This window comes from Monopterus albus, unplaced genomic scaffold (genome assembly GCF_001952655.1).
Source record: "Monopterus albus unplaced genomic scaffold, M_albus_1.0 scaffold27.1, whole genome shotgun sequence".
NCBI lineage: Eukaryota > Metazoa > Chordata > Actinopteri > Synbranchiformes > Synbranchidae > Monopterus > Monopterus albus.
Window position 1 is genome coordinate 1,581,934 of NW_018127907.1, and position 21,365 is coordinate 1,603,298.

A 21,365-nucleotide genomic window follows, 5' to 3' on the forward strand; every position below is an offset into this window, starting at 1 on the left:
GGGGGTCAGATGGTGCTCCTCTGTGCCTCTGTGGGTTTGACACCATGAGCAACACAATATAAACAGGCATTTGCCCCATTGATAATAGCAAAATACTAAGTGGTGGAGCTTTAAGTATGTTTAAGTTGAATGTGAGTAATAGGTGGATAGTAACTCCATATATAAAACAGATTAAGTATCAGTTAGTAGAATCTTGTGGTGAGCTGTGAGTAAAACATCTGGATCATGATACTGCGTGTACTGGACACTGTATGTTCTGAAGGCTGAGATGTAACCCTCTTATTAAGGCAACACAGAGTAAAGAAAGGATTACATTTTTTCAAGACAAATACAGTAGTCAGCATAGCGATTCTACCTGGTGTCATAATAACCAAACTTACACATCACAGTAAATTTATTCCAATATATATCGTGTTATATGTCTAACTTGTTTTTAAGAGTCCCCAGCTTTTACCGTTACTTTCATCACCATAAAATGTGTCAATTTATAGTGTTTACATTAATTTCGTGCCAACTAGCTAGCTACATTAAGAGACAGTAAAACAGCACACCTTTAGCATCTTATTTAATTCATTTAATAAGGATTAAAGTATTAATTTAAGAATGCAATGGCTTGCCTAATCAACTGTAACCATTTCTTTTTCCTCCTTCTCATCACAAGGAAAGTGGTAAAATGACAGCTGACCTGTGATTTTTTTTTTATTCAGATCTATTGAAACAATGGGGAACACAACACTGTGGCACATTAAATTGAGGACAATGAACTGAAGTTTGGACCCAGAAACAGAATGTTATGTCACCATTTAATAAGTGGATAATGTGAACTGAGTGAGGATCGAGGACTGAGGATAGATAAAAATAAGGAAATTAAGATTCAACCTAGAATTTTGCCTGACAAAGGGGGTCAGGAGAAAACAGTAGGATTTTTATTTTGGAATAAACTACTTCTTGACTTGCACCGTTTTCATACTATTGGTAAACAATAGCCACTGATACTAACACCAGCCCAGAAGCAATACAGCATAATGATGAGTCTCCATCAAACAAGGTCCTGGCTGCAGTGAATTTGTAACCCACCTTTCTCGTAGTTGGCTATGCTGTCTCTGAGCAGGCAGCTGAGCTGGTGGCCATTGAGATGCAGGAAGCGCAGCTGGTCTCGGAGTGAGGTTTCCTCCAAGACACCCGGGATGATCCGGCCCACGCTGTTCTGAGATATGGGCAGACCAAGTCCCAGGGCCAGGGTTGGAGTCAGGTCAACCTGCTCCACCACTCCAGGCTTCTCCATTGCCACTGACATGAAAGGGCAAAAAACACACAAGAAAGCAGTGAGCATAAACTGTTCTAAGAACCATGTTGGGGAAATGGAGACACATGAATTAGGTGCATTTTTACTTGGAGTTCTTTGTTTTGCCATGTTGTTTTCCAACCATCATTTGTCAGTCAGTGTCTGTCTGTGATGTCTTTTCTGTTCCTATTTGTTCAACCAAAGTTAAACCAAGTCCTTCTCTTTTTTTTTTTATTCCAAAAATACTAAGACGTTGAAATTCCACTCCTAACGTTTTCTGTGTGTGGATATTTCACTTTAGACATCTGCAGTCTCACACATGGAAAATGGAAACACTTTCTAACCAAATGTCAAATCACAATTGTGTTGTATGAGTCAGTGTCCCTGACATAGCAAAATGGATATTTATTATAAGACATTTTATTACTTCAAAGCAACTCATAGACAAAAAGTATTTACACAATAAACATGAGAAAATAGATCAATTTTAATAGTCTGCCATGGAAGAATTTTCCAGTCACACAATAAAAGCGTTTGTCTCAAAGAATTTCACAGTATTCATCAAGATAAATTTGATACCCTAAGAGAAACACTTAAGATTGAAATATCCCACACCTTGGTGCAATGGTGGAACATCTACTTTGTTTATCCACAGTGGACACTTGATTTATTTTTTTTTAAGGTGCATTAACTAAGATTTTACACATTGTGTGATAAAGTGAAAATGTCCCTCAGCTATGCTACCTTCTCCATGATACGCTGCTGCCTACAGCACTTCTGTTGTTATTCCTTCTTCTTTAGCCTCTGTTTTGATAGTCGGTCCAGTCATTAGCACCGCCCACCACCTAGTGAAGGTTATAAGAAGCGTTTCTTTTTTTGAGCTGTGTGCAATAATTTCAAACAGCCAGGCATAGAGGAGCTTTCAGCAGCTAGAAGTCAGAAGCAGCGGCTTCCAGAGTGAAGACGTGATGTTCATTGGCAAAGAAAGAACAAAAACCAGGGTTAACATCAGTTTGGCATCTTGAGATGAAGAGTGTTAAAAGCAGCCAAATGACTCAGATTTGATTCAGATGTGGCGTTCTTCCTTCTGGATGCATTAGCATCTAAAGCTAATGTATTTGTTTTGCTAACATTAGCACCCTGGTCATGATTTTACCTTTGTATTGAATTAATAGGATTTCAACTTGGGAGTAATTTGAGCTTTGTGTAACATTAGTGCTTTGTTAACTCTGTTTGGGATCGTCACTGTTATTTTGGATTGTAACAAAAGCCTACATTTGAACACAAACAACCTTCATAATTACTTCTGTATTCATGTCTGTGGGTATGACCATTGTGGAGGGTTGTCACAACATGTAAAACACACAAATGAAATGAAATGATTATCATATGAATTATGGCTTTCATTTTTCAAAACCTGTCTTGCATCAACCATTTTTTATGTTGACACACCTCTAAAAAGGGCTTTCAGGAATACAAACAGAGACTGGGAGTCATTTCCCAAACTGCCTATGCTTGAGTGATGCTTTCAGGCTGTAATAATGAACTGTACTTTTATATAATACAATACCAGTCAAAGGTTTGGACACACTTTCACAATAAGTTCAATGAGAAATCAAAAAGAAAAAGTTGGATGAAATAGGAACGTAAAAGTGAACACTGAATACTGAGCTCAATGGGAAAGTATATCTATGAATGAATAATACAGCTCACATGTGGGGAAGTGAGACAGCGGCAGACTAAAGACTGGGGCAACCCCCAGAGCTAAGAGCTAATCTGATAATTGGACACAGTGAATAAGGCAAGGGAACTGTCCTTGTTGCAACAAGACAAAAACTTTGCTGTTTTAAGCCCAAATCTATTCAAGATAATGCCATAGATGTACCGCATATATCAGAATTGTTTAAATCTCAGTGAATGTCTATACTGTTACATCCAAAGCTCTTTAGAACAACTAGTGTTGCTTTCGTCAACGAAAATTGTGACTAAATATCATCATCAACGAACCTTTATCACGTGACGAAAACGTGATGAGACGCAACATAAATGCTGGTCATGTGACGATGACTATAATAAAATGTATAATGCAATATTGTTGGCGAAAAAAAACGAGACTAAATGTGGCTTACAAAATAAAAACTATACTAAAATGTCTTCATTTTTGTTGACCAAAACAAGATGAAACAAAATGTTATTTCACGTTATTTCATTATATAGAATTGGAAAAGAAAACGGACTGTGTTGTGGAAAAAGATGAAATGGGTTGGCTAAAAGAAAATTTTGGTTTCGTCAATACTACTAGGTACTTGTACTATATTGACTGGGTTAAATAGAATTGCATTACTAAAAAGAGACAAATACAATTTTCATCGACTAAAACTAGATGAAAATAGTCATGGATAATTCTGACTAAAATAAGACAAATGCTCAGACCTTTAGTTGACTGAAACTTGACTGACTAAAAAGAGTATGAACGTGACTAAAACTAATAAAAACTAAAATGACAGCTTCACACAAAGAATAGACTAAAACAGGCGCCAAAAACAACTATAAGAACAACATTTCATTTGGGTGTACTCTACTCTTTGGCATTATGGGAGAACAGATACATGCTGATTCATAGATGAGAAAGCAGCAGTTGATGATGAAGCCATACTGTATCCATTACAGTAGTATTATCTTAGAAATACCATCATTATAACCATTTGTAAATTCCTAATGTGACTGTGTACAGAGTCTGGCATTGGCTCCTGTTGGAGACAACTTGGTATAAAAGTCGGAACAGTAACACAGGTTTTCTCAACGCATAACAGCAGTTGGCTCCACATTGGTTCCGATGGGATTGAACTGCTGCTGGTACATGCTGTATGTAATGTGTATAAGGCGTGCAACAGTTCATTTATCTCTCTCTCACGGCACTAGGTCGACATTTTTCCATCACTGCATCAAAACACATCAGTTACTGATGTGACTGCACCACTGTTGCTGTGAGTTTTGAGCCTGGGAAGTTATCAACATATCCATTCTCAGTTATTGGCTTTCCTTGACTGCAGCACAGGAAAATACAGGGATAGCTATAGAGGTAAACAATGGCAGTATGGTTTGTCATACCTATGCTGTGTGTTTAAAGTGGCACCGTCTCTCAGGACCCTCCCAACAACGCTGACAACATTTCCCACCAATCTGCGGTAAGAGGGCCGTGTTCTCATGGATACATTCAAATAGAAAAGTGATGCTCAAGTACTGAGCCAGTAACAAACTCCAATTTAGGCCAAAATGTTCTAATGAAAACAAGCAGCTTCCTAATGACCCACCATTCTCACGATGATAAAAAATAACCAGTTCCGCTGATGAGGCCACTGATTGCACTGCCTGATACATTAAAGAAACACACCCCTGTTAAAATGCCAGGTTTATGAGATGCAAAAAAAAAAATCACTTCAGAATTTGTGCCACCTTTAATGGGACCTATAATATATGCAACTCAATTAAAAAACAAATTAAAATAGTTTCGATAAAAAAATAAATAAATAAATAAAAAACTAGAATAATGTGGCTGTATAAGCGTACACAATATAATTTCTAACTAATATCCCCTTCCATGCCAACTCTACGGAGGGTGAATTTCTATACAACTCATTGTTTTAAATTATACGGAGGTTAAAAGTTATGCAAATTAGGGGTGTGAACACAGAGACAGGTGGGAGGGTCCAGCCACAGGTGGCTAGCCCCTAGGACTGTATCTAGCAAGTTCCACTCTCTCTCTCAACCTCTTTTGAGCCCATTTTTGAGTTGGGCAGAGTAAAGGACTACCAAAATGGTGATGGCCAGACTTGAGCATCTAAACTGTGCTTCAAAAAAACCAATGCGTTATTCACAGAGGGTTTGTCCATCTATTATATACAGCCAGTGCAGGAAGCAGGTTGTGATGGGAGGAGCAGAGAGCGCTTAGGAGGGACTTATTTTGTCATTTTGTTTTGATGAAAAAAATCATCTGGACAGTTTTAGGAGCCACAGAAGGTGCACAGTGCTAGCAAAGTTATAAATTCTGTAGCAACAATTTAAAGTATTAGCATAAATGGTCTATAAATAAATAAATAAAAAAGTCTATGCAAAAAAGATCTCAAAAATAGACTTGGCTGAGAAAGAAGCAATTATCACATTCACACTTTCACACAACCACATTCATCTCTGCAAAGTAAAGTTGTACTCAGGAGCTTCTATTTGCACTCTTTTGAGATGACACTGTTATTCACACTACAATTAATGGAAAGGTATCTGTGGGCAAAAATAAACCACATTCTCTCCAGCGAGGTGGAGCGGTAGACAGACACATCAGGTGGTTCAAATAACTACTAAAAACAAAAAGTACATAAACTCTTATCCATGGGTGTGTGAGTTGACACGGTGTAGCTGTAATAGGACGTGTAAAGGATGCCAACTGAGATCACCAGCCATGGTATGATTAAAACACAAATCTTCTGCCCTCTGCCTCTTTAGGCAACACTAGAATATTTACCTTTTCTCTTGAAGGCAGGACTTATGAGCACCAGGGGCGTATTGACTTCCGGCTCTGATGAGCCTCCGTGGCTGCCGGTCTCTGACATGCCATGGTCTCCACACAACACCAGCAGGTAGGGCAAGGATCCCTCTGCCTCCTGAGAGAAGCAAACTTCAAGGTTAATGAACTGCCACTGTATGTGCTGATATGGGAGGGCAAGCCTCAAAGCTCTAACAGCTGAATAATTTAAACCTGGCACCAAATGCTTCCTGTGTCAGCAGCCAAAATGAAAAAATAAATCCAGCTCGGAAAACAGCGAGAGCAAAAAAATGAAGGCTGCTGGGGTAATAGACGGCTTCACCAGATATCTTTTATGTTAATATGTAGGAGGTATTGAGTACCAGCAAAAAGGAAGGTATGAAAAGAGTAATTTTGTAAAGTAAGTCATGATAAACACCTTCTGGCACATTTTCATTTTATGTTGACTTAAAAAAAAAAAAAAGATAGAGCAAAAATGAATCATTTGTTGAGGATGGCAGACTTTGATTGATTGACCCTGATTCCCTTTTCAACTACAATCCTGAGAACTATCCAATGACTATGAATTCAACAGGGATGCCTTATCAGATCAGTCTTCGTTTATGATTAAAAAATTGTATCCTACCAAGCACAAATTAATAGACCACTTGAAAGACAGAAAAGGTTATGCTTCCTGAACGGCTGAGATTCCATTTAGGATGACTATCTAAACAGATACATAGGAAAAGCTAACAGAACACAAGTCTGTCCCTGGCACTGTAGTAACATATCGCTGTTTGAACGTGACATAAAAACGTGATGAATACACTGAGCAAACACCGCAGCTTGCAGCCACACTATGCCATTGTACTCCACTGACTCATTATATTAGTTATTCACTCAGCAGAGAAGGAGAGAAACACTACACACTGTCCTGGATTTTAGCTCTTGAATGCTCATTATCAACAGCACTGGACACAAGGGACTAAAAACACCTCAAGACCTGTACTAAATACCACTGAGTCCCACCCTGAGCAATGCAGCCTTATGTCTCTTTAGGAGAAGTCAAGAGTTTTACTGATGTTGTATGGGATGAAAGCAGCAAATGAGCCTTTTTCACACTTTTTTAAACCAATCAACAAGGTACTACGCTGAATGAGATGATAGTGCAGGTTCTCCATGAGCAAGCCAGAGAACACAAGCTACTCATTAACACAACTAAGGCAGAAAATTGAGTAAATAAATGTATTCATGTATTTGTGTAAAGGAGGAAAATAAACAGCCACACAGGTTTGTGAATCAGTGTGATGCAGTACATTCGTAATAACTGGAAAGCTGTGAATCAACCTGAGGCAACCCATTAACACAACTTGTTGCTTTCAGGAGTGTGTTAAAACAGTTGAAATAGTTAGCTGTAGGAAACTGATACACTGTTGAAATTACTAGCTAAAAGTAGTAAAACGGCTAAAGTTTGTTGACTAAAAGGATTGGATAAGTTGAAATTGTTATCTAAAAGTTATGCAAAAACTGTTGAAATATTTATAATTAACATGAAAAGTGGACATACTCAATAAGGCTGTGGGGGTATGTCAAATAACTGGAACTCCAAGTGTTTTAGTATGAATGTAAACCTAAAGACTGACAATTCAATTACATCAAAACATGAATGTTACAACACTTTTATTACACAGAGCGTTAAATAGCATCCAGCTAATAATTCTTTCATTTAAACATGAGAGGTGGTGCCAGTGAACAGGTATTTGATTGCTCACCTGACAAGGAACCACTGCGGTACACTGCATATGTGTTGTATAGAAGGCGATACAGTTGCAACTCGTTAAAAGAACAGAGCTCAGGTCTTCTGTCAGAGCACAAGATTTAAAATAACTGGAGTAGCTATATAACTCTCTAAAGGTATGCAAACACAAATCTCCATTTCCTTTATGTCTTTTAAACACACGGCTCAAATTACACACTTGCTCTGCAGGTCAAGTTTAAGAAGTTTTATACTTCAAACAGCAAAAGCAGTAGCCCAAGCTTAAAATGTGAGCTATCCAGGAGAGAAGATTGAGGCCATGCACTCTCTATTAACTCAAAGGTCTGACAGAAGTCTTTATGACCAGGAGGTCCCGCTTCCCAATCATGTTTTAATGGAGAGTGTTGCGTCAGTCCACTCTGCAGGTAGAGCCTCCGTCTGTCCTTAATAGGAGCTCGCTGAAATAGGTTAGTTGCATCACATTACTGAGGGAGCTCTGAGGGCTGCCATTTCAATGCCACACTGTTTTTCACCAACACAGCAGCTACAGTCATTTCTTTCAGCAGATAAGATGCAGCAGCAGACAACAGCCAGTCATTTCTTTCAGCGGATAAGATGCAGCAGCAGACAACAGCCACCTTATGTGTGAACTGATGAGGAGGCACCCACCCAACATGATAAGATCATGTGCCGATCAGAGAAAACAGCTGTTTTTGTGAAAGCTTCTGAAATATCCTGCGGGACCCCACCGGGCTGTGTCTATTTTTAGTTCACACCGCTGCTGTAGAAAAGAGCAGCCACAGCTTTCTCTAACATGACTGAAGTGAGACTTCAGATCACATTTCAACAGAGTTTAAGTGGGAACACGTATGAGGCTGCCATTACCTACAACAAAAGTGTTGCCATGAGCCCGGAGAGACAGGATCTAACAAGACAGAATTAACAACCGTGGGAATGTGGTGAGCTGTTGCATGAACATTTCCAGAAATACCCTTGACTGTATGTTTGGCAAAAGAGGAAAACTTCACAAGGATATGTGCACTTGGCCTCTTTTCTCTTCATTTAATTAATTAATTTAACCAATGTTCTTCCGGGAAAAACCCACCGAGGTTAGTAACCTCTTTTACAATGGGGGCCCAGGCGAGACAGCATCATTTATAGAACCAGACAAAGACAATGCAATTACAGAATTAAATCCAACACCGAAAGACAGAGAAAAATTAAGAACGGAGGTAGTCGCATTTATTGGTGCGTTTAAACGAATTAAAAACAGGAGCAGACATTTATCAATGCAAAAGACCAACTGCTAGATCAACTTTCTTTTGTAAGCTGTGCCACATGGCAGAAGCAGAGCACATAAAGACCTACTTTCACATCCCTGTCCAGACCTTTGGGGCAGACAACAGATATGAGCCATGAGATCTAACATTACAGGTAACAGGTGGACTCTGAGAAAAATCTACAGAGGTAACTTATGGCTTTATAAATAAAAATGTACCAGTGTCCCAAATGATGCATGGAGAGAGGTCACAGCCAACTCTGGAATACAAGATGCAGTCGTCAGAGGTTTTATGTTCGAGATGCATTGTCATGAACTGTAATATAAAATTTGGTTTAAGAAGGCATTTAGTGGGGGACTTCATATATAATCATGGAAAGGCAAAAACAAGCAGCAGCAGAAGCCAGTCTTTTCCTGGCAGATCTGGCCTAACTTCAGCTGAAGTTTCTTTACCAGCTTTTCAATAAGCCGTTTAAAAATTTGCCATGCATCAAGCCAAATTCCCAAATATTATAATGACATGTAACAGCCTCAGTTTTCTTCCCATGAGTTGTCACAATGTCAAAAGTATCATATGGTTTATTTCTTGAACTGGAAAAAGTCATTAGCTTTTTTTTTTTCTCCATTCAATACAAACTTAAGTTGAAAAAAAAAATCTGGATAGCAAGATGTTAAATGCAGACAAGTTCATGAAGTGCCTCTTTAAGTGAAAGTCAGCAGCTATATATGATTGTGCAGTGGTGGAAAGTAACTTAGTACATTTACTCAAATACATTTTTGAGGCATTCATTTTGTACTACTTCATACTTTAACTTCACTACGATTTAGAGACAAATATTGTACTTTTAAACCCCACTACATTTATTTAATAGCTTTAGAATCAAATTAATAAGGAAAATACAGCATAATAAGGCTTTATTCATCTCTGGTGGAAAATTCACAAGCTACCCAGCGGTACATTATAATCTGGTTAAAACTAGCTCCCTCTTTACGAGCTGCAACGTTAAATGTGATGTACACAATAATGCATCAGTAATATAATACATTAATGTTAAATGTGCCATTCTGCATAATGTGAGTGCCTTTACTTTTAGTACTTCAAGTATATTTTGAGGCTAATACTTTGGTACTTTTACTTGTAACAGAGTATTTTTACACTGTGGTATTCCTTCCTTTACTTAAGTAAAGGATCTGAGCACTTCTTCCACCACTGAAACTTTATCATCGGCATAGCAATGGGTATGCGCACCGCCTCTATTTACACCTATGTCGTTAACAGTATATAGAGAGAAAATAGAAGCGGTCCGAGCAGAGTCTCGTGGAACCCTATTAACAACAGCCAGCCAAGTTCAGCAAAGTTCATTACCTCTTACAAGTTGAGTTCTCTCTGACAATTAGAGAAGCAGCTCACTGCATGGCCAGACAGCCCTATAATATAATTTCTGTTTTAGTAGAGCATGATCCACAGTATCAAAAGCTTTAGACAGATCTATGAATAAGGCTGCACAGCTCTGTTTACTGTCAAGAAAGAGTTTGATATCGTTAGCAACCTTTAGTGCAGTAGTAGTGGTGCTGTGTTGCTTTCTGAAGCCAGACCGATGCTCGGACAGATCGTGAAACTTTTTATTCGGTTAAACACAAGTGCTTCCAGGATTTTAACCAAGACTGATGGATTAGAAATAGACCTGCAATTATTTAAGGAGGACAAATCACCACCTTTATAAAGAGGAGGTATAAATGCAGATTTCTAAAACTTAGGCATCTTCTGTGTAAGCAAAGAGAAATGCCATTTTAGATACAAAAGGAGGAAACAGGAGCAGCAAAGTGTAGGCTCATGTAGACATGACAATCTAAACACAGCGGAATGAAAGTGAGATGATGCCCATTAACACACACACACACAAACATGATGTCCCTGTACTACACTGAGAAAGCAAGGCCACAATACCTGCACACTGATTAAAAACAAAATTAATGATAACATAAAGGCTTAACAGTTTATTAAATCTCTGGTGCTGATGGGGGAGAGAACATAATAACTATTGGGAATTGTACAAATTATCTGTGTAATGACCGTCCAAAATCTGATAATGCTAAAACTTGCCTGATGGCCACTTAGGGGACAAAACTGTACTACAAGCTGAATATTAAACATTTGTTATATTTTGCTTTATTGTTGATATAGTGCTGTATCGACCAGTGTTAGAAAATAGTGTTAATGGCCATCACAATTTCCAAAGCTCAGGATGATATCATGAAGCTCTACTGATATGGCTCAAGTATTAGCAAACACGTGCCAATTTACACATCCAGCACACACAGAGTTTGTGTAGCATTCACTTGGCATGGTGCCTCAGGTGACCTGATGAATGTGACTAATATTCATATTCCTTCAAGGACTTCATCAACTAGTCTTGATAGCATCTGCATGTTCATAACCTACTCGCCAACATTTTCTGTCTACTGTCTGGAGTTGGTGGGTTTGTCAGAGCATCTGCACTGAAAACATCTGCTTGCTGCACAAAATAGTAGGTGGACAAGAAGAGTGAGACTAAACCAAAACAGCACAGCTGCCAAAAATAAAACCAAAACAATGAAATTCAATCTGTAAAGCTAAAAGAACTGCAGAACTCTCTGTAAAGAGTCGCTATGAGCAACCCTCGTCACATTCAGGCAGCAACCTCTGAGGCTGAGAAATGAAGCCTATGCAGAAGTGTTAAAACCTGCACTTCCTCAAACAGCCCCTTGAGACTGGCTCCAAAAGAGAGTCAGTCCCCACAGACTCCCATGTTAAAATGCCAAACTTTACAGCAGAAATAAACATATTTACAGCCTGGTACAAAAACAGTTCTGGTGTCTGTAGCTCATTTCCCCTTCCATGACAACTGTGTATAACTCGCCCGTTTAAATTATATTGACACTAAGAATTATGCATAATTAAGAATGTGGCTGTTTTGATTGAGGGTCCCATCACAGGTGGCTAGCTGCTTAGCTGTCTAGCGTGATCCACTCACGCTCCAACTTTTTGCCCAATCTTGGATTAGTCAGAGTTAGGCACTACCAAGATGGCAACAGTCAGACTTGAGCTTCAACACCGCGCTTCAGAAAACCAATGGCTGACACCATGGAAGGTTCAGCCCATCTTTTATATACAGTCAGTGGTCACATTACACACAGTCATGCAACTCAAAAACTGTAACTAGTGCTACTTTAAACCTTCATATAAACTTCCAAGATCTTCCTCGACAATGTTACAAAACAACCTTTAGAACAAATTTCACAAAATCTAAAAAAGTTAATTTTGAACAAAACCTCATAGAAGCAACATAACATATAAACAGAGATCAGGATCAGAAAATACCTTTGAAATGAGGGCACTGTGAATCTTCTTCAGGATGTCATCCATCTCCAGGAGTTTGGGTTGGATGAGTGAACTGTGGGGTCCACTGATATGACCAATGTGGTCCAGGCCTAGGTAGTGGAGGATCAAAATGTCCCAGTCGTCTCTTTTAAGGGTGCTATCCAAATGACGGGTCACGTTGTTGTCAACCTAGATGGAAATACACAAGATTTCAAATGACAATCAATCAATCTAGGTCGACATAATGACAATAAACCCCTAAACTAAAACTGACCTGAAAAGAGCTTCATTCAAAGCTGTGATAAAGCCTGATAACTGCCTGACAATCACTGAACAATCATTTCACGTCAGATATTTACCTTCAACTAAAATTTCAGGGAAAGGGTTTAAAAATCAGCACCACCAATATGCTAAGATAAACACGAGCAGATTGCACAAAGTCCCTCAGTGCATTCATGGCTATGGCATATGGAGCTGACTGATGAGTAGCTTGTGTGTGTGATCTCAGCTCTTTGCCACCCTGGTTCATCAGCTGCCTTCATCTCTTCAATGCAGATGACTTGCTCTCATAGATAATGCAATGAGTGAATCATTTCCAATTAAACATGTATAGCAGTTTACACAAAACAGAAAGATAAACCAAGGCTTAATTAATCATTACTACATTAGTGTGTGCTGTATCTACTGGGTTATGGTAATAGAATAATATACTTTATTGTATAGCAGCAGAAGTCTGAGCGCTTTCACAATTTGTAGAACATTCTTATGTTAAAGGGTAACTAACATTCAGTCTATAACTTTCTGCTCTTGAGTGAAGAGCACGTAGAAGAGGACGTGGCCTCACTGCTACGCAAGGTGTTACATGGAGGGTGAGAGGACACAAACAGACCGTTACTCACACAGTAGCATGGACTATGTCAAAGCTATCAATCTTGAGAAGCTTCTATTGAAACTTCCTTTTCTCTGGAGAAACAGAGTCTGGTGGAGCTCTGACAGCCACTACAAGTATGTTTATGTCCTTTTGAGAAAGTCACTGTACGGATACCCGAGTTGTAGCTGAGCTAACAGTGCTTTAGGGGAGGCTCTTCTCTGTGTGTGTGTGTGTGTCTCTCTCTCTATCTCTCTCTCATCTGGACAGTATCAGTAGCATAGCACCACAGTTTCTATCGGTTAAAGTTACTGCTTGTCAAACCTAAATATATTATTAAGCTCTGAAAACAGTAGACCTATCTGCACGCTTGTTTGTTGTGTACTGCCTCTGCTGAGCAATAAATCTCATTCATATAAGGAATGTGAAGTTGTCGTCATGCTGTGTTGCATTCTGGGTAAACATGCCATTTTGGGGGATCATGCTCATTATCCATCATAGATATACACACACTACATACACCTATAAGTACATTTTGAAAAATAAATACTATCCCCTAGAGCTACATACAGTAGCGGATGCTTCAGCTACATCCAAACGTCTACTATAGCGCTCAGTTTGAGCACAGACAGGACAGAAATCAATTCATCTGCAGTGCCAATGTTATACATTCTGAAATACCAGTCAGTAAAGTGAGATCTAAATGCTTAAGCAATGTTTTGGCCAAATAAAACAAGAATATATGCAAATAAATACAGCGCATACCACCAAAAATGGCAAACTGTCCCAAACAGTCAACATGGCTTGACATAACCTCACATTTTGTATAGGTAATGTTAGTTTTTCACCTCTTATCCTACTTGTTAATGCTAACGGGCTAACGTAGTTAGGTGTAAGCAGGCTTAAGTTACCAACTTCTACTATTAGTTTTCCACTTTCGTAGTTACAGCATTGCCAAAGTTTATCAACCTATCCAAGTGACCTCAGACAGCTAGATAACATGGACCTGAATCAATTGACAACACTGCTGAATGCATGCATACATTGGTTTCCAGCTGAAAAAAGTGGTTTTGAGTTTTAGTTACTCTTTAAGCAAATTAGGCATATTTACAGAATTGACCCACCTGAGGCTGAAATGAATTAACTCATGTTGCAAAACTATTAGCATCAACATGTTGAGCACAAACTTTATAATAACAAACCTTATATTACATAGAAAATCTCTCTTTTGGTATGCAACTTTTTAAAACTTCCTGTATCATAATCATCCATCTGCTGTTTTAATCCCTTACAGATATTAGCTGAGAAGTGAACCACTCATACCTGTGTCACACAGTCAAAGCCCAGATGTCTGACTCATACAAACCTCAGTGTAGTCAGAAACAAAGAAGGAGGTTGTGCCATCATACTCCATGAAGTGCTTGGGGAAGAGGCGCACCCAGGTGTCATCTCCGTAGAAGACGATCCTCTTCCCCGCTGTTTTGGCCTGCCAAATAAGGTTGTCTTCCAGCAGTGCAGGAGAATTTAGGTTCATGACCACATCAATGAAGCCTGGGATACTGCCAGTGGTAAGAGCCTGAAGAGAAACATGGTTTTGTCATTGTCCTTTGAATAATTATTCTTTTCATTAGTGTTATTTAAAGTTACATCATATTAATCCAGCTCATTAAGATTTAGTGGCTAAGAAAAACTGCTTAGTCTACAACATAAATCAAATTAACCAGTTTGTTTTTATGTGATTAGTCACTACATTTATCTAGCATTACAACCCCCTGATCAGACAAATACAGCAGGACATTATTTGATGTGATACCTCATCAATTTTATTCTTTGTTCAAAATAAACACTTTAATTCTGATGCCTGCAACACATTTCAAAAAAAGTTGGGATGGCTGCATTTCACGGCCAGTAATGAGGTAAAACAATGAACTGATGATTCCATTTGAAACAGGTGATGTCAACAAGTGACCATAATGATTTAGTACAGAGGTGGCATCCAGGAAAGGCTGAGCCCTTTAGGAGCAAAGATGGGCCGAGGACCACCAGTTTGACAACATAGGTGTGAAAAAAATTGTTGAAATGTTTAAAAACAATGTTCCTCAAAAAAAAAGACAGGAAGGGATTTGGATAAGTCACCCTCTACGGGGCATAACATCATTAAAAGATTCAAGGAATCGGGTGGGATTTCAGTGTGTAAAGGACACAAACCTAAGTTGGATGACCGTGTTCTCTGATCCCTCAGATGGTGCTAGATCAAGAATCGTCACTCTTCTATGAGTGATACAACCACATGGGCTCAGGATTACTGTGGCACACCTGTGTCAGACACTACATTATGTAGTTACATCTATATATGCTGCTTAAAACTGTACTGTGCCAAAAGGAAGCCCTATGTCAACAAAGTCCAGAGGCGCAGTCGACTGCTCTGGGCTCGGTACATCTGGGACTGACCATTACACTGTGGAAACGTGTATTGTTGTCAGATGAATCAGTATTTCAGGTCTTTTTTTTTGGAAGGAATGGATGCCATGTGCTCTGCAAGCCATGTTGCTGTTACCTGTAACAAATGCAAAAGCTGGGGTCTGTGTCAGTGCCCTTGGCAAAGGAAATTTACACTTCTGTGATGGCATGATTAATGCTGGAAAAACACAGATTTTAAAGCAACCTATGCTGCCTTCAAGACCACGTCTTTTCCAGGCACTCCCATGCATATTTCAACAAGACAATGCAAAACCTCGTACTGTACACATGACCAAGGCCTGGCTGTGGAGGAAAAGGGCGCGAGTGCCGAACTGGCCTGCCTGCATTCCTGACCTGTCCCCAGTAGAAAATGTGTGACATATTTTGAAAGGACTGTTGTGCACCTTAAGACTTGTTTGTAGGAAGAATGGGACAAAATGACACCTGACTCATTTAATCACTTGGTGTCCTCAGTCCCTAAACGTCTTTTAAGTGTTGTGAAAAGGAACGGCAACATCAAACTGTGGTAAATGCTATGCTGTCCCAACTTTGTTTGGAATGTGTTGCAGGTATCAAAATTGAAGTGAGTCTTTATTTTGAACAAAGAATAAAATTGATGGTGTCACATCAAATACTGTGCTGCTGTGTTGTTTTGTAATACAGGACACAGTAACTTCCACTTCTGTGATGGTGCCACTAATGCTGAAAAACACACAGAGATCTTGGACCAACATATGCTGCCTTCAAGATGATATCTTTTCCAGAGACACCCATGCATATTTCAACAATATGTTGTATGCAAAACCTCGTATTGTACATTACCAAGGCCTGGCTAGGGAGGAAAAAGGTGTGAGTGCTGGACTGGCCTGCCTGCAATCCCGACCTGTCCCCAATAGAGAATGTGTGGCATGTTTTGAAACAAACTGGATCAATGAAGACACAGGACTATTGCGCACCTTATGACTTGTTGGTAGAGGCAATGGGACAAAATGATACCTTAGACACTTAATCACTTGGTGTCCTCAGTCCCTAAACACGTTTTAAGGAACGGCAACATCACGCCGTGGTAAATGCTTTACTGTCCCATCTTCTTTTGGAATGTGTTGCAGACATCAGAAATGAAGTGAGTATTTATTTTGAGCAAAGAATAAGCTCGATGAGGTATCAAATCAAATAATGTGCTGCTGTATTGTTTTCAATATAATACAGGACACAGATGATTTACAATTCACTATTTTGATTTTACATACGTCATAACTTTTTCTGATTTGGGGTTGTAGAAACCACACCAGTTCCCAGCTGCCTAAACAAATCTTGTGGCTACTAATGGAAACTGAAAGTTAAATTAGGTAAATGGATGATATTTATGAAGTAAAGTTTCTACTGGTTTTAACTTGGAATCTGAAATGAAATGATGCTGCCCTCCATTAAACAGACAAGGAACAGCCTATTTTGAAGTCAGGAGACAGCCCGGTGCATCAGTGAGGGGGGGAATGCAAAAGGCACTGAAACAAGACATGAGATTGCAGATGCTAGCAGCAAACAGATATTAAAGCCCCGTGTGAGCTGCTTGAAGCACAGACTGAGATCTACTGGGACGCGTAAAGACTTGGTCTAAATTCAGAGGTGACCAGCCTTTATTGTGTGAGGGCCCAGGTGCAAGAGGAACCTGTCTTGGGAGCTGGGACATTTAAAGTCAATCGCTTCTTAAAACAGTTTTAGCAATTTCATCAGTCATTTATTTGTCCTAATATAATCCTGTCTTCAGTTCACATCTGGGTACTTTGTTCATCTTCTCAGGTTTGGTTTTTTTCTTCTTTTCATTGCTTGTACAACCCTTTGTAGCACTTCGTGCATGGATACTGTGTGAGCACCACTTTAGATGCTCTATAACAAGTCTGTGGCTACTTCAGACTCAAGAGACAAACGGCAATAAACGAAAGAAGTCACGCCCCCACAGTGAAGTGCAGAAAGGCTTTAAGGTCTGTCACAAACCACAAATCTTCCTCTATTTTCCATTACCTTTTCTATACACCCAGGACCATAATGTTTTTATCAATGTGAAGTATAGGAACAAAACTCTCCCCTGCTGCTCACAGCAACGTTGGTTTTGTCAGTTCATGCACAGCTATTGCTGACTGGAAACTGAAGATGAAATTGGGAGCCCCGTCTTGTGAGCTTTGTTCCCGAGCTCAGTTATTTACTCCTTTCCTTACAGTTGCTTTGCTCCTGTCAATGCAGATGCTTGTTTCAGGAAGAGATGGATGGTTCCACTTCAAAAGCAGTCTTCTCTTTGTGCTTGATCAATCTCACTGATGCCCTAGTCTAATAATACAGATGGCCTGACTAATGAAAGCAGTGGTTTGGACAAAAACAGGCCTTTTTACTCTTTTACCAAAATGGTAAAAGAGCTTGCTGTTATGCAATAAGAAACATAGGGACACAGGGAGATAGTTCTACTGTAAAGATCAGACATACGAAAGTTCAGTGAAAAAGTTCACACTTTCAAAAAGTAAAATCTGAACATTTCTCCAGATGCTAGAAAACATCAAGGAGCTGCACAAGTGAATCAGTGACTCATCAACACACTAATTACTGGGCCACAGTATGTGTCTAGGCTTGCGATGTGCCACTGCTTAACTGTCAGTGGGGTATACAGACAGTCTTTGGCACAGTGTTGAAAACTTGTAAAGGTGCCAAAACACAGACGGAAGGGGCCGGCAAAAGATTTTTCAGTTTCCTTTCCAGTCCTTATTTTTGGTTGAAAGAAAGGCTTAAAATATTCTCAATCTTCTCAGGCCTTACTACCAAAGGGGGATAAGACAGTGGAGCAATTATGCACCACTGTGTTCATATTACCCAGACAGATAGAAGCCTTTCAAACACCCACAGTGCTTTGCCGCCTCTATGATTAACTGAATTTATTGTCCAAATCCAGCACCTCAGTACTGTCCACAGCCCTCTGTGCTCTTCTGTGGCTCAAGTGGCCACCTGTGAATACAGGACTGGGGAAGGAAAACCAACTTCTTTTCTCATCCTGTCATGTTAGAAAGATAAAGTACATTGGAGCCATTAAATTTAGTGGGAAGACCCCGAGGTGGTGCGTCAGGCACAACAGCTGTTTGCTGTCTCGCTTCAAATAAAAAGAATATTACACCGGACAAGATACTAAAACCGAAGTCAGTCTTCCAGTTCTGTGTGCTGTATATCTACAGGAGGCTTGCAATTTTATTGGATACAGTGGAGGGAGTGTAGGCTCTAATGTGTGAGGAAATTGATGGCTGTGTCATAGAGAGATTATGATTTAGGTTAGTTGGCTGTGTCATAGCGGTTAATTGGGTGCAATGCAGTGATAGTGAGCAATAAATAATAGCTGGCCTATACCACCACCTACTGGTGTGTCACCAAACTCCAACAACGCAATAAACAAATCTAACCTTAAATCTGATGCTAATAAAGCTCTGAGGATAACAGTGAGCCCTCAAGGTTAAACTGACATGTATTTACTGCAAGTGAAGTGATGTGTGGCCTCAGAGCCTTGATCATATGCTTGTTTTTGTGAATCGCCAGCTGCTGAGTGACAGTGTGCCAAAAACACTTAGTGGATGTCCTGAGGGGTTTCATTACAGTAGGCTGTGTACAGCAGTCCCTCTAGAAAACACACTCAAATTCAAAAATCAATTCTCAGTAATTCAGGATTTTGTTCTGGATAGGTCTGTGGAAAGAAGAAGACGACGACGAAGAAGAATAAAAACAAGTACAGTGACCACTGTACATGAAGGTGTTGAGTGTCAAATCCACTGAAACACCCAGCCCTTTAAGACCGATTAGACGGCCCTCCTGCAGTGCCTATAGCTGTTTTTGTATGCTCTCAATTCAAACCGACAGCAGAGGGAGTGGCATCTTAAGTTTCTCCTCCCCTCTTTGCCTATATACTATACTTTTCACCTCTGCTGCAACATAAACCAAAAATATTTTGCTTTGAATTTCCTCTCTTACTGACTTCAGTCTAAACACTCCCGCCTGCTCTCTTCCAAGCCACACATCTTTTGAGGAGGCTTGTATGTTGTTCTAAGCTGCCATCAAGCCCTCCATCATCACTGCATCTTTTTCTAAACCCTTGGATTATGGTGGAACATCTGCCTCCCTGCAAATCCACCTCAGTCCAGCTCAGCTCTATCCCATCATCCCTCCTCCATATCATCACTGAAGAACAGTGTTCATCCATTCATTCACAGATGGCTAACTTGCTTCTTTGGAATTTCAAAGTACTCATGTGTTCCTCTTCATATATGTGAAAACAGTTAACATGAGACAGTAGTCATCTGGCAAAGCAACTTAAAGCAGGTGTAATCAGACTAAAAATTCAAAGCACATTCCTCCCCCCAAAAAATTATTAAAAACATGTTCTTCAGCATTATTAGCTAATCAACACAATATAGGTCCTATTAGTAGGATATAATGCTGTCAATTAATCAGTCATGAGACACTATGAAATTAATGGCAACTAAATTAACTAATCGCTCGTCAGTTTGGACTCTAAAAAAATGACATCTACTCACAGTTACAGTCAATCAAGAATGAAGATTTGACTTCTTGGGCATTGTCAGGTTTTCCTAACATTTTATGGACTAGTTCTGAAACATTTAGCTGAATAATGGATCACATTAAAAATAATCTTTCAACTAATTTGGTAATCGATTCATCAGTTTGATTATCAATTCAAAACCCTAACTGTTTAGTATTTTCTCCACCCTTTGGACTGGCATTTTTCATTATTTTCTGATATTATACAGACAAATGACTGATTGAAAAGAAGAAATTGCATATTAATTAAATGGATAACTTTAAAACTCTAGTGTCACAAATTTAGAAGAGTACTAGATTTTATTAATTGTGTCGGGAAGGGCATCTGGCATAAAACACGTGCCAAATGTATACTTGCGAACAGTTGATTTGCTGTGACGAGCCCTAACGGGAACAGCCGAAGGTAGTAGTAGACTTGATTTTATTAATTGAGTATCAATTACCCTGCAGTGTTTTGATAAAATGTCATTGGTGTTGACATTTTTTAGGCTAAATTGATGAAAAACAACATGTTAATTGATAATGACAACAGCTGCATCCCCACCCACCCTCTGTTGGATCAGGCCTCAAAAAAGCTTTTATAAGACTGCGCTTGTCCTCGTCCTTAGTGGTCATCCTGTCCACCGTCTCTGACACTGTCAGCCAACACATACTCTTTACTGCTGACCTGAGGATTGCAGAGTCTGCACCGTGGCTCACGATCTACCTGTCTGACCACATTTATCAGACATCACTGAGCTGGATTCTGTCCACACTGTGCATCTTCAGCAGCGGTGTTCTCTTGGCTCCAGTCTCCTATCATTACAACAGCTTGATGCTGTCAGCACATTCCCATGCCTCCCACCATTGCTAAAGCATGAATGCCACCTTTTCTTCTGACCCCCTTGACACCGAGGCTGAATACTGTATTATGCTTCACCTGACAGTTTCACTTAGCTGTCTTCCCACCAGCTCGGCATCCATATGGACAAGACTGAGCTGCTCTTTTTTGTGAAAAATCCTTCTCTTTGCAAAGTCTCTCCAGCATGCTGACTCGTCCCCACCGTGCCCACAGTTCTAGTGCGTTTCAGCACAACCGTCATGCAAGGCACACATGACATGACTGCAATTTTCTTCTGGCTCTGATCCTGAAGTGCTCTCATCAGTGTGACACATCATCCAAATGTCATAATACACTGTTTTCACTCCTTCCAAATTCTACCATGTGCAGTGACAGGCTGATAACTTAGTACATAATTCAAATTATTCCA

General features: G+C 39.6%; 1 protein-coding gene across 3 annotated transcripts in view; it reads right to left on the reverse strand.

The window, feature by feature from the left end:
* pigg (phosphatidylinositol glycan anchor biosynthesis class G (EMM blood group)) overlaps window positions 1-21,365 on the reverse strand; it is a 76,297-nt gene that overhangs the window by 53,804 nt on the left and 1,128 nt on the right. For all 3 annotated transcript variants that reach the window (XM_020595469.1, XM_020595468.1, XM_020595467.1), the window contains 4 exons: window positions 14,435-14,644; window positions 12,201-12,389; window positions 5,805-5,943; window positions 1,078-1,290 (listed from right to left, as the gene is read on the reverse strand). In XM_020595469.1, coding sequence (XP_020451125.1) covers window positions 1,078-1,290; window positions 5,805-5,943; window positions 12,201-12,389; window positions 14,435-14,644 — 751 coding nt within the window. The remainder of the gene's footprint in view (window positions 1-1,077; window positions 1,291-5,804; window positions 5,944-12,200; window positions 12,390-14,434; window positions 14,645-21,365) is intronic.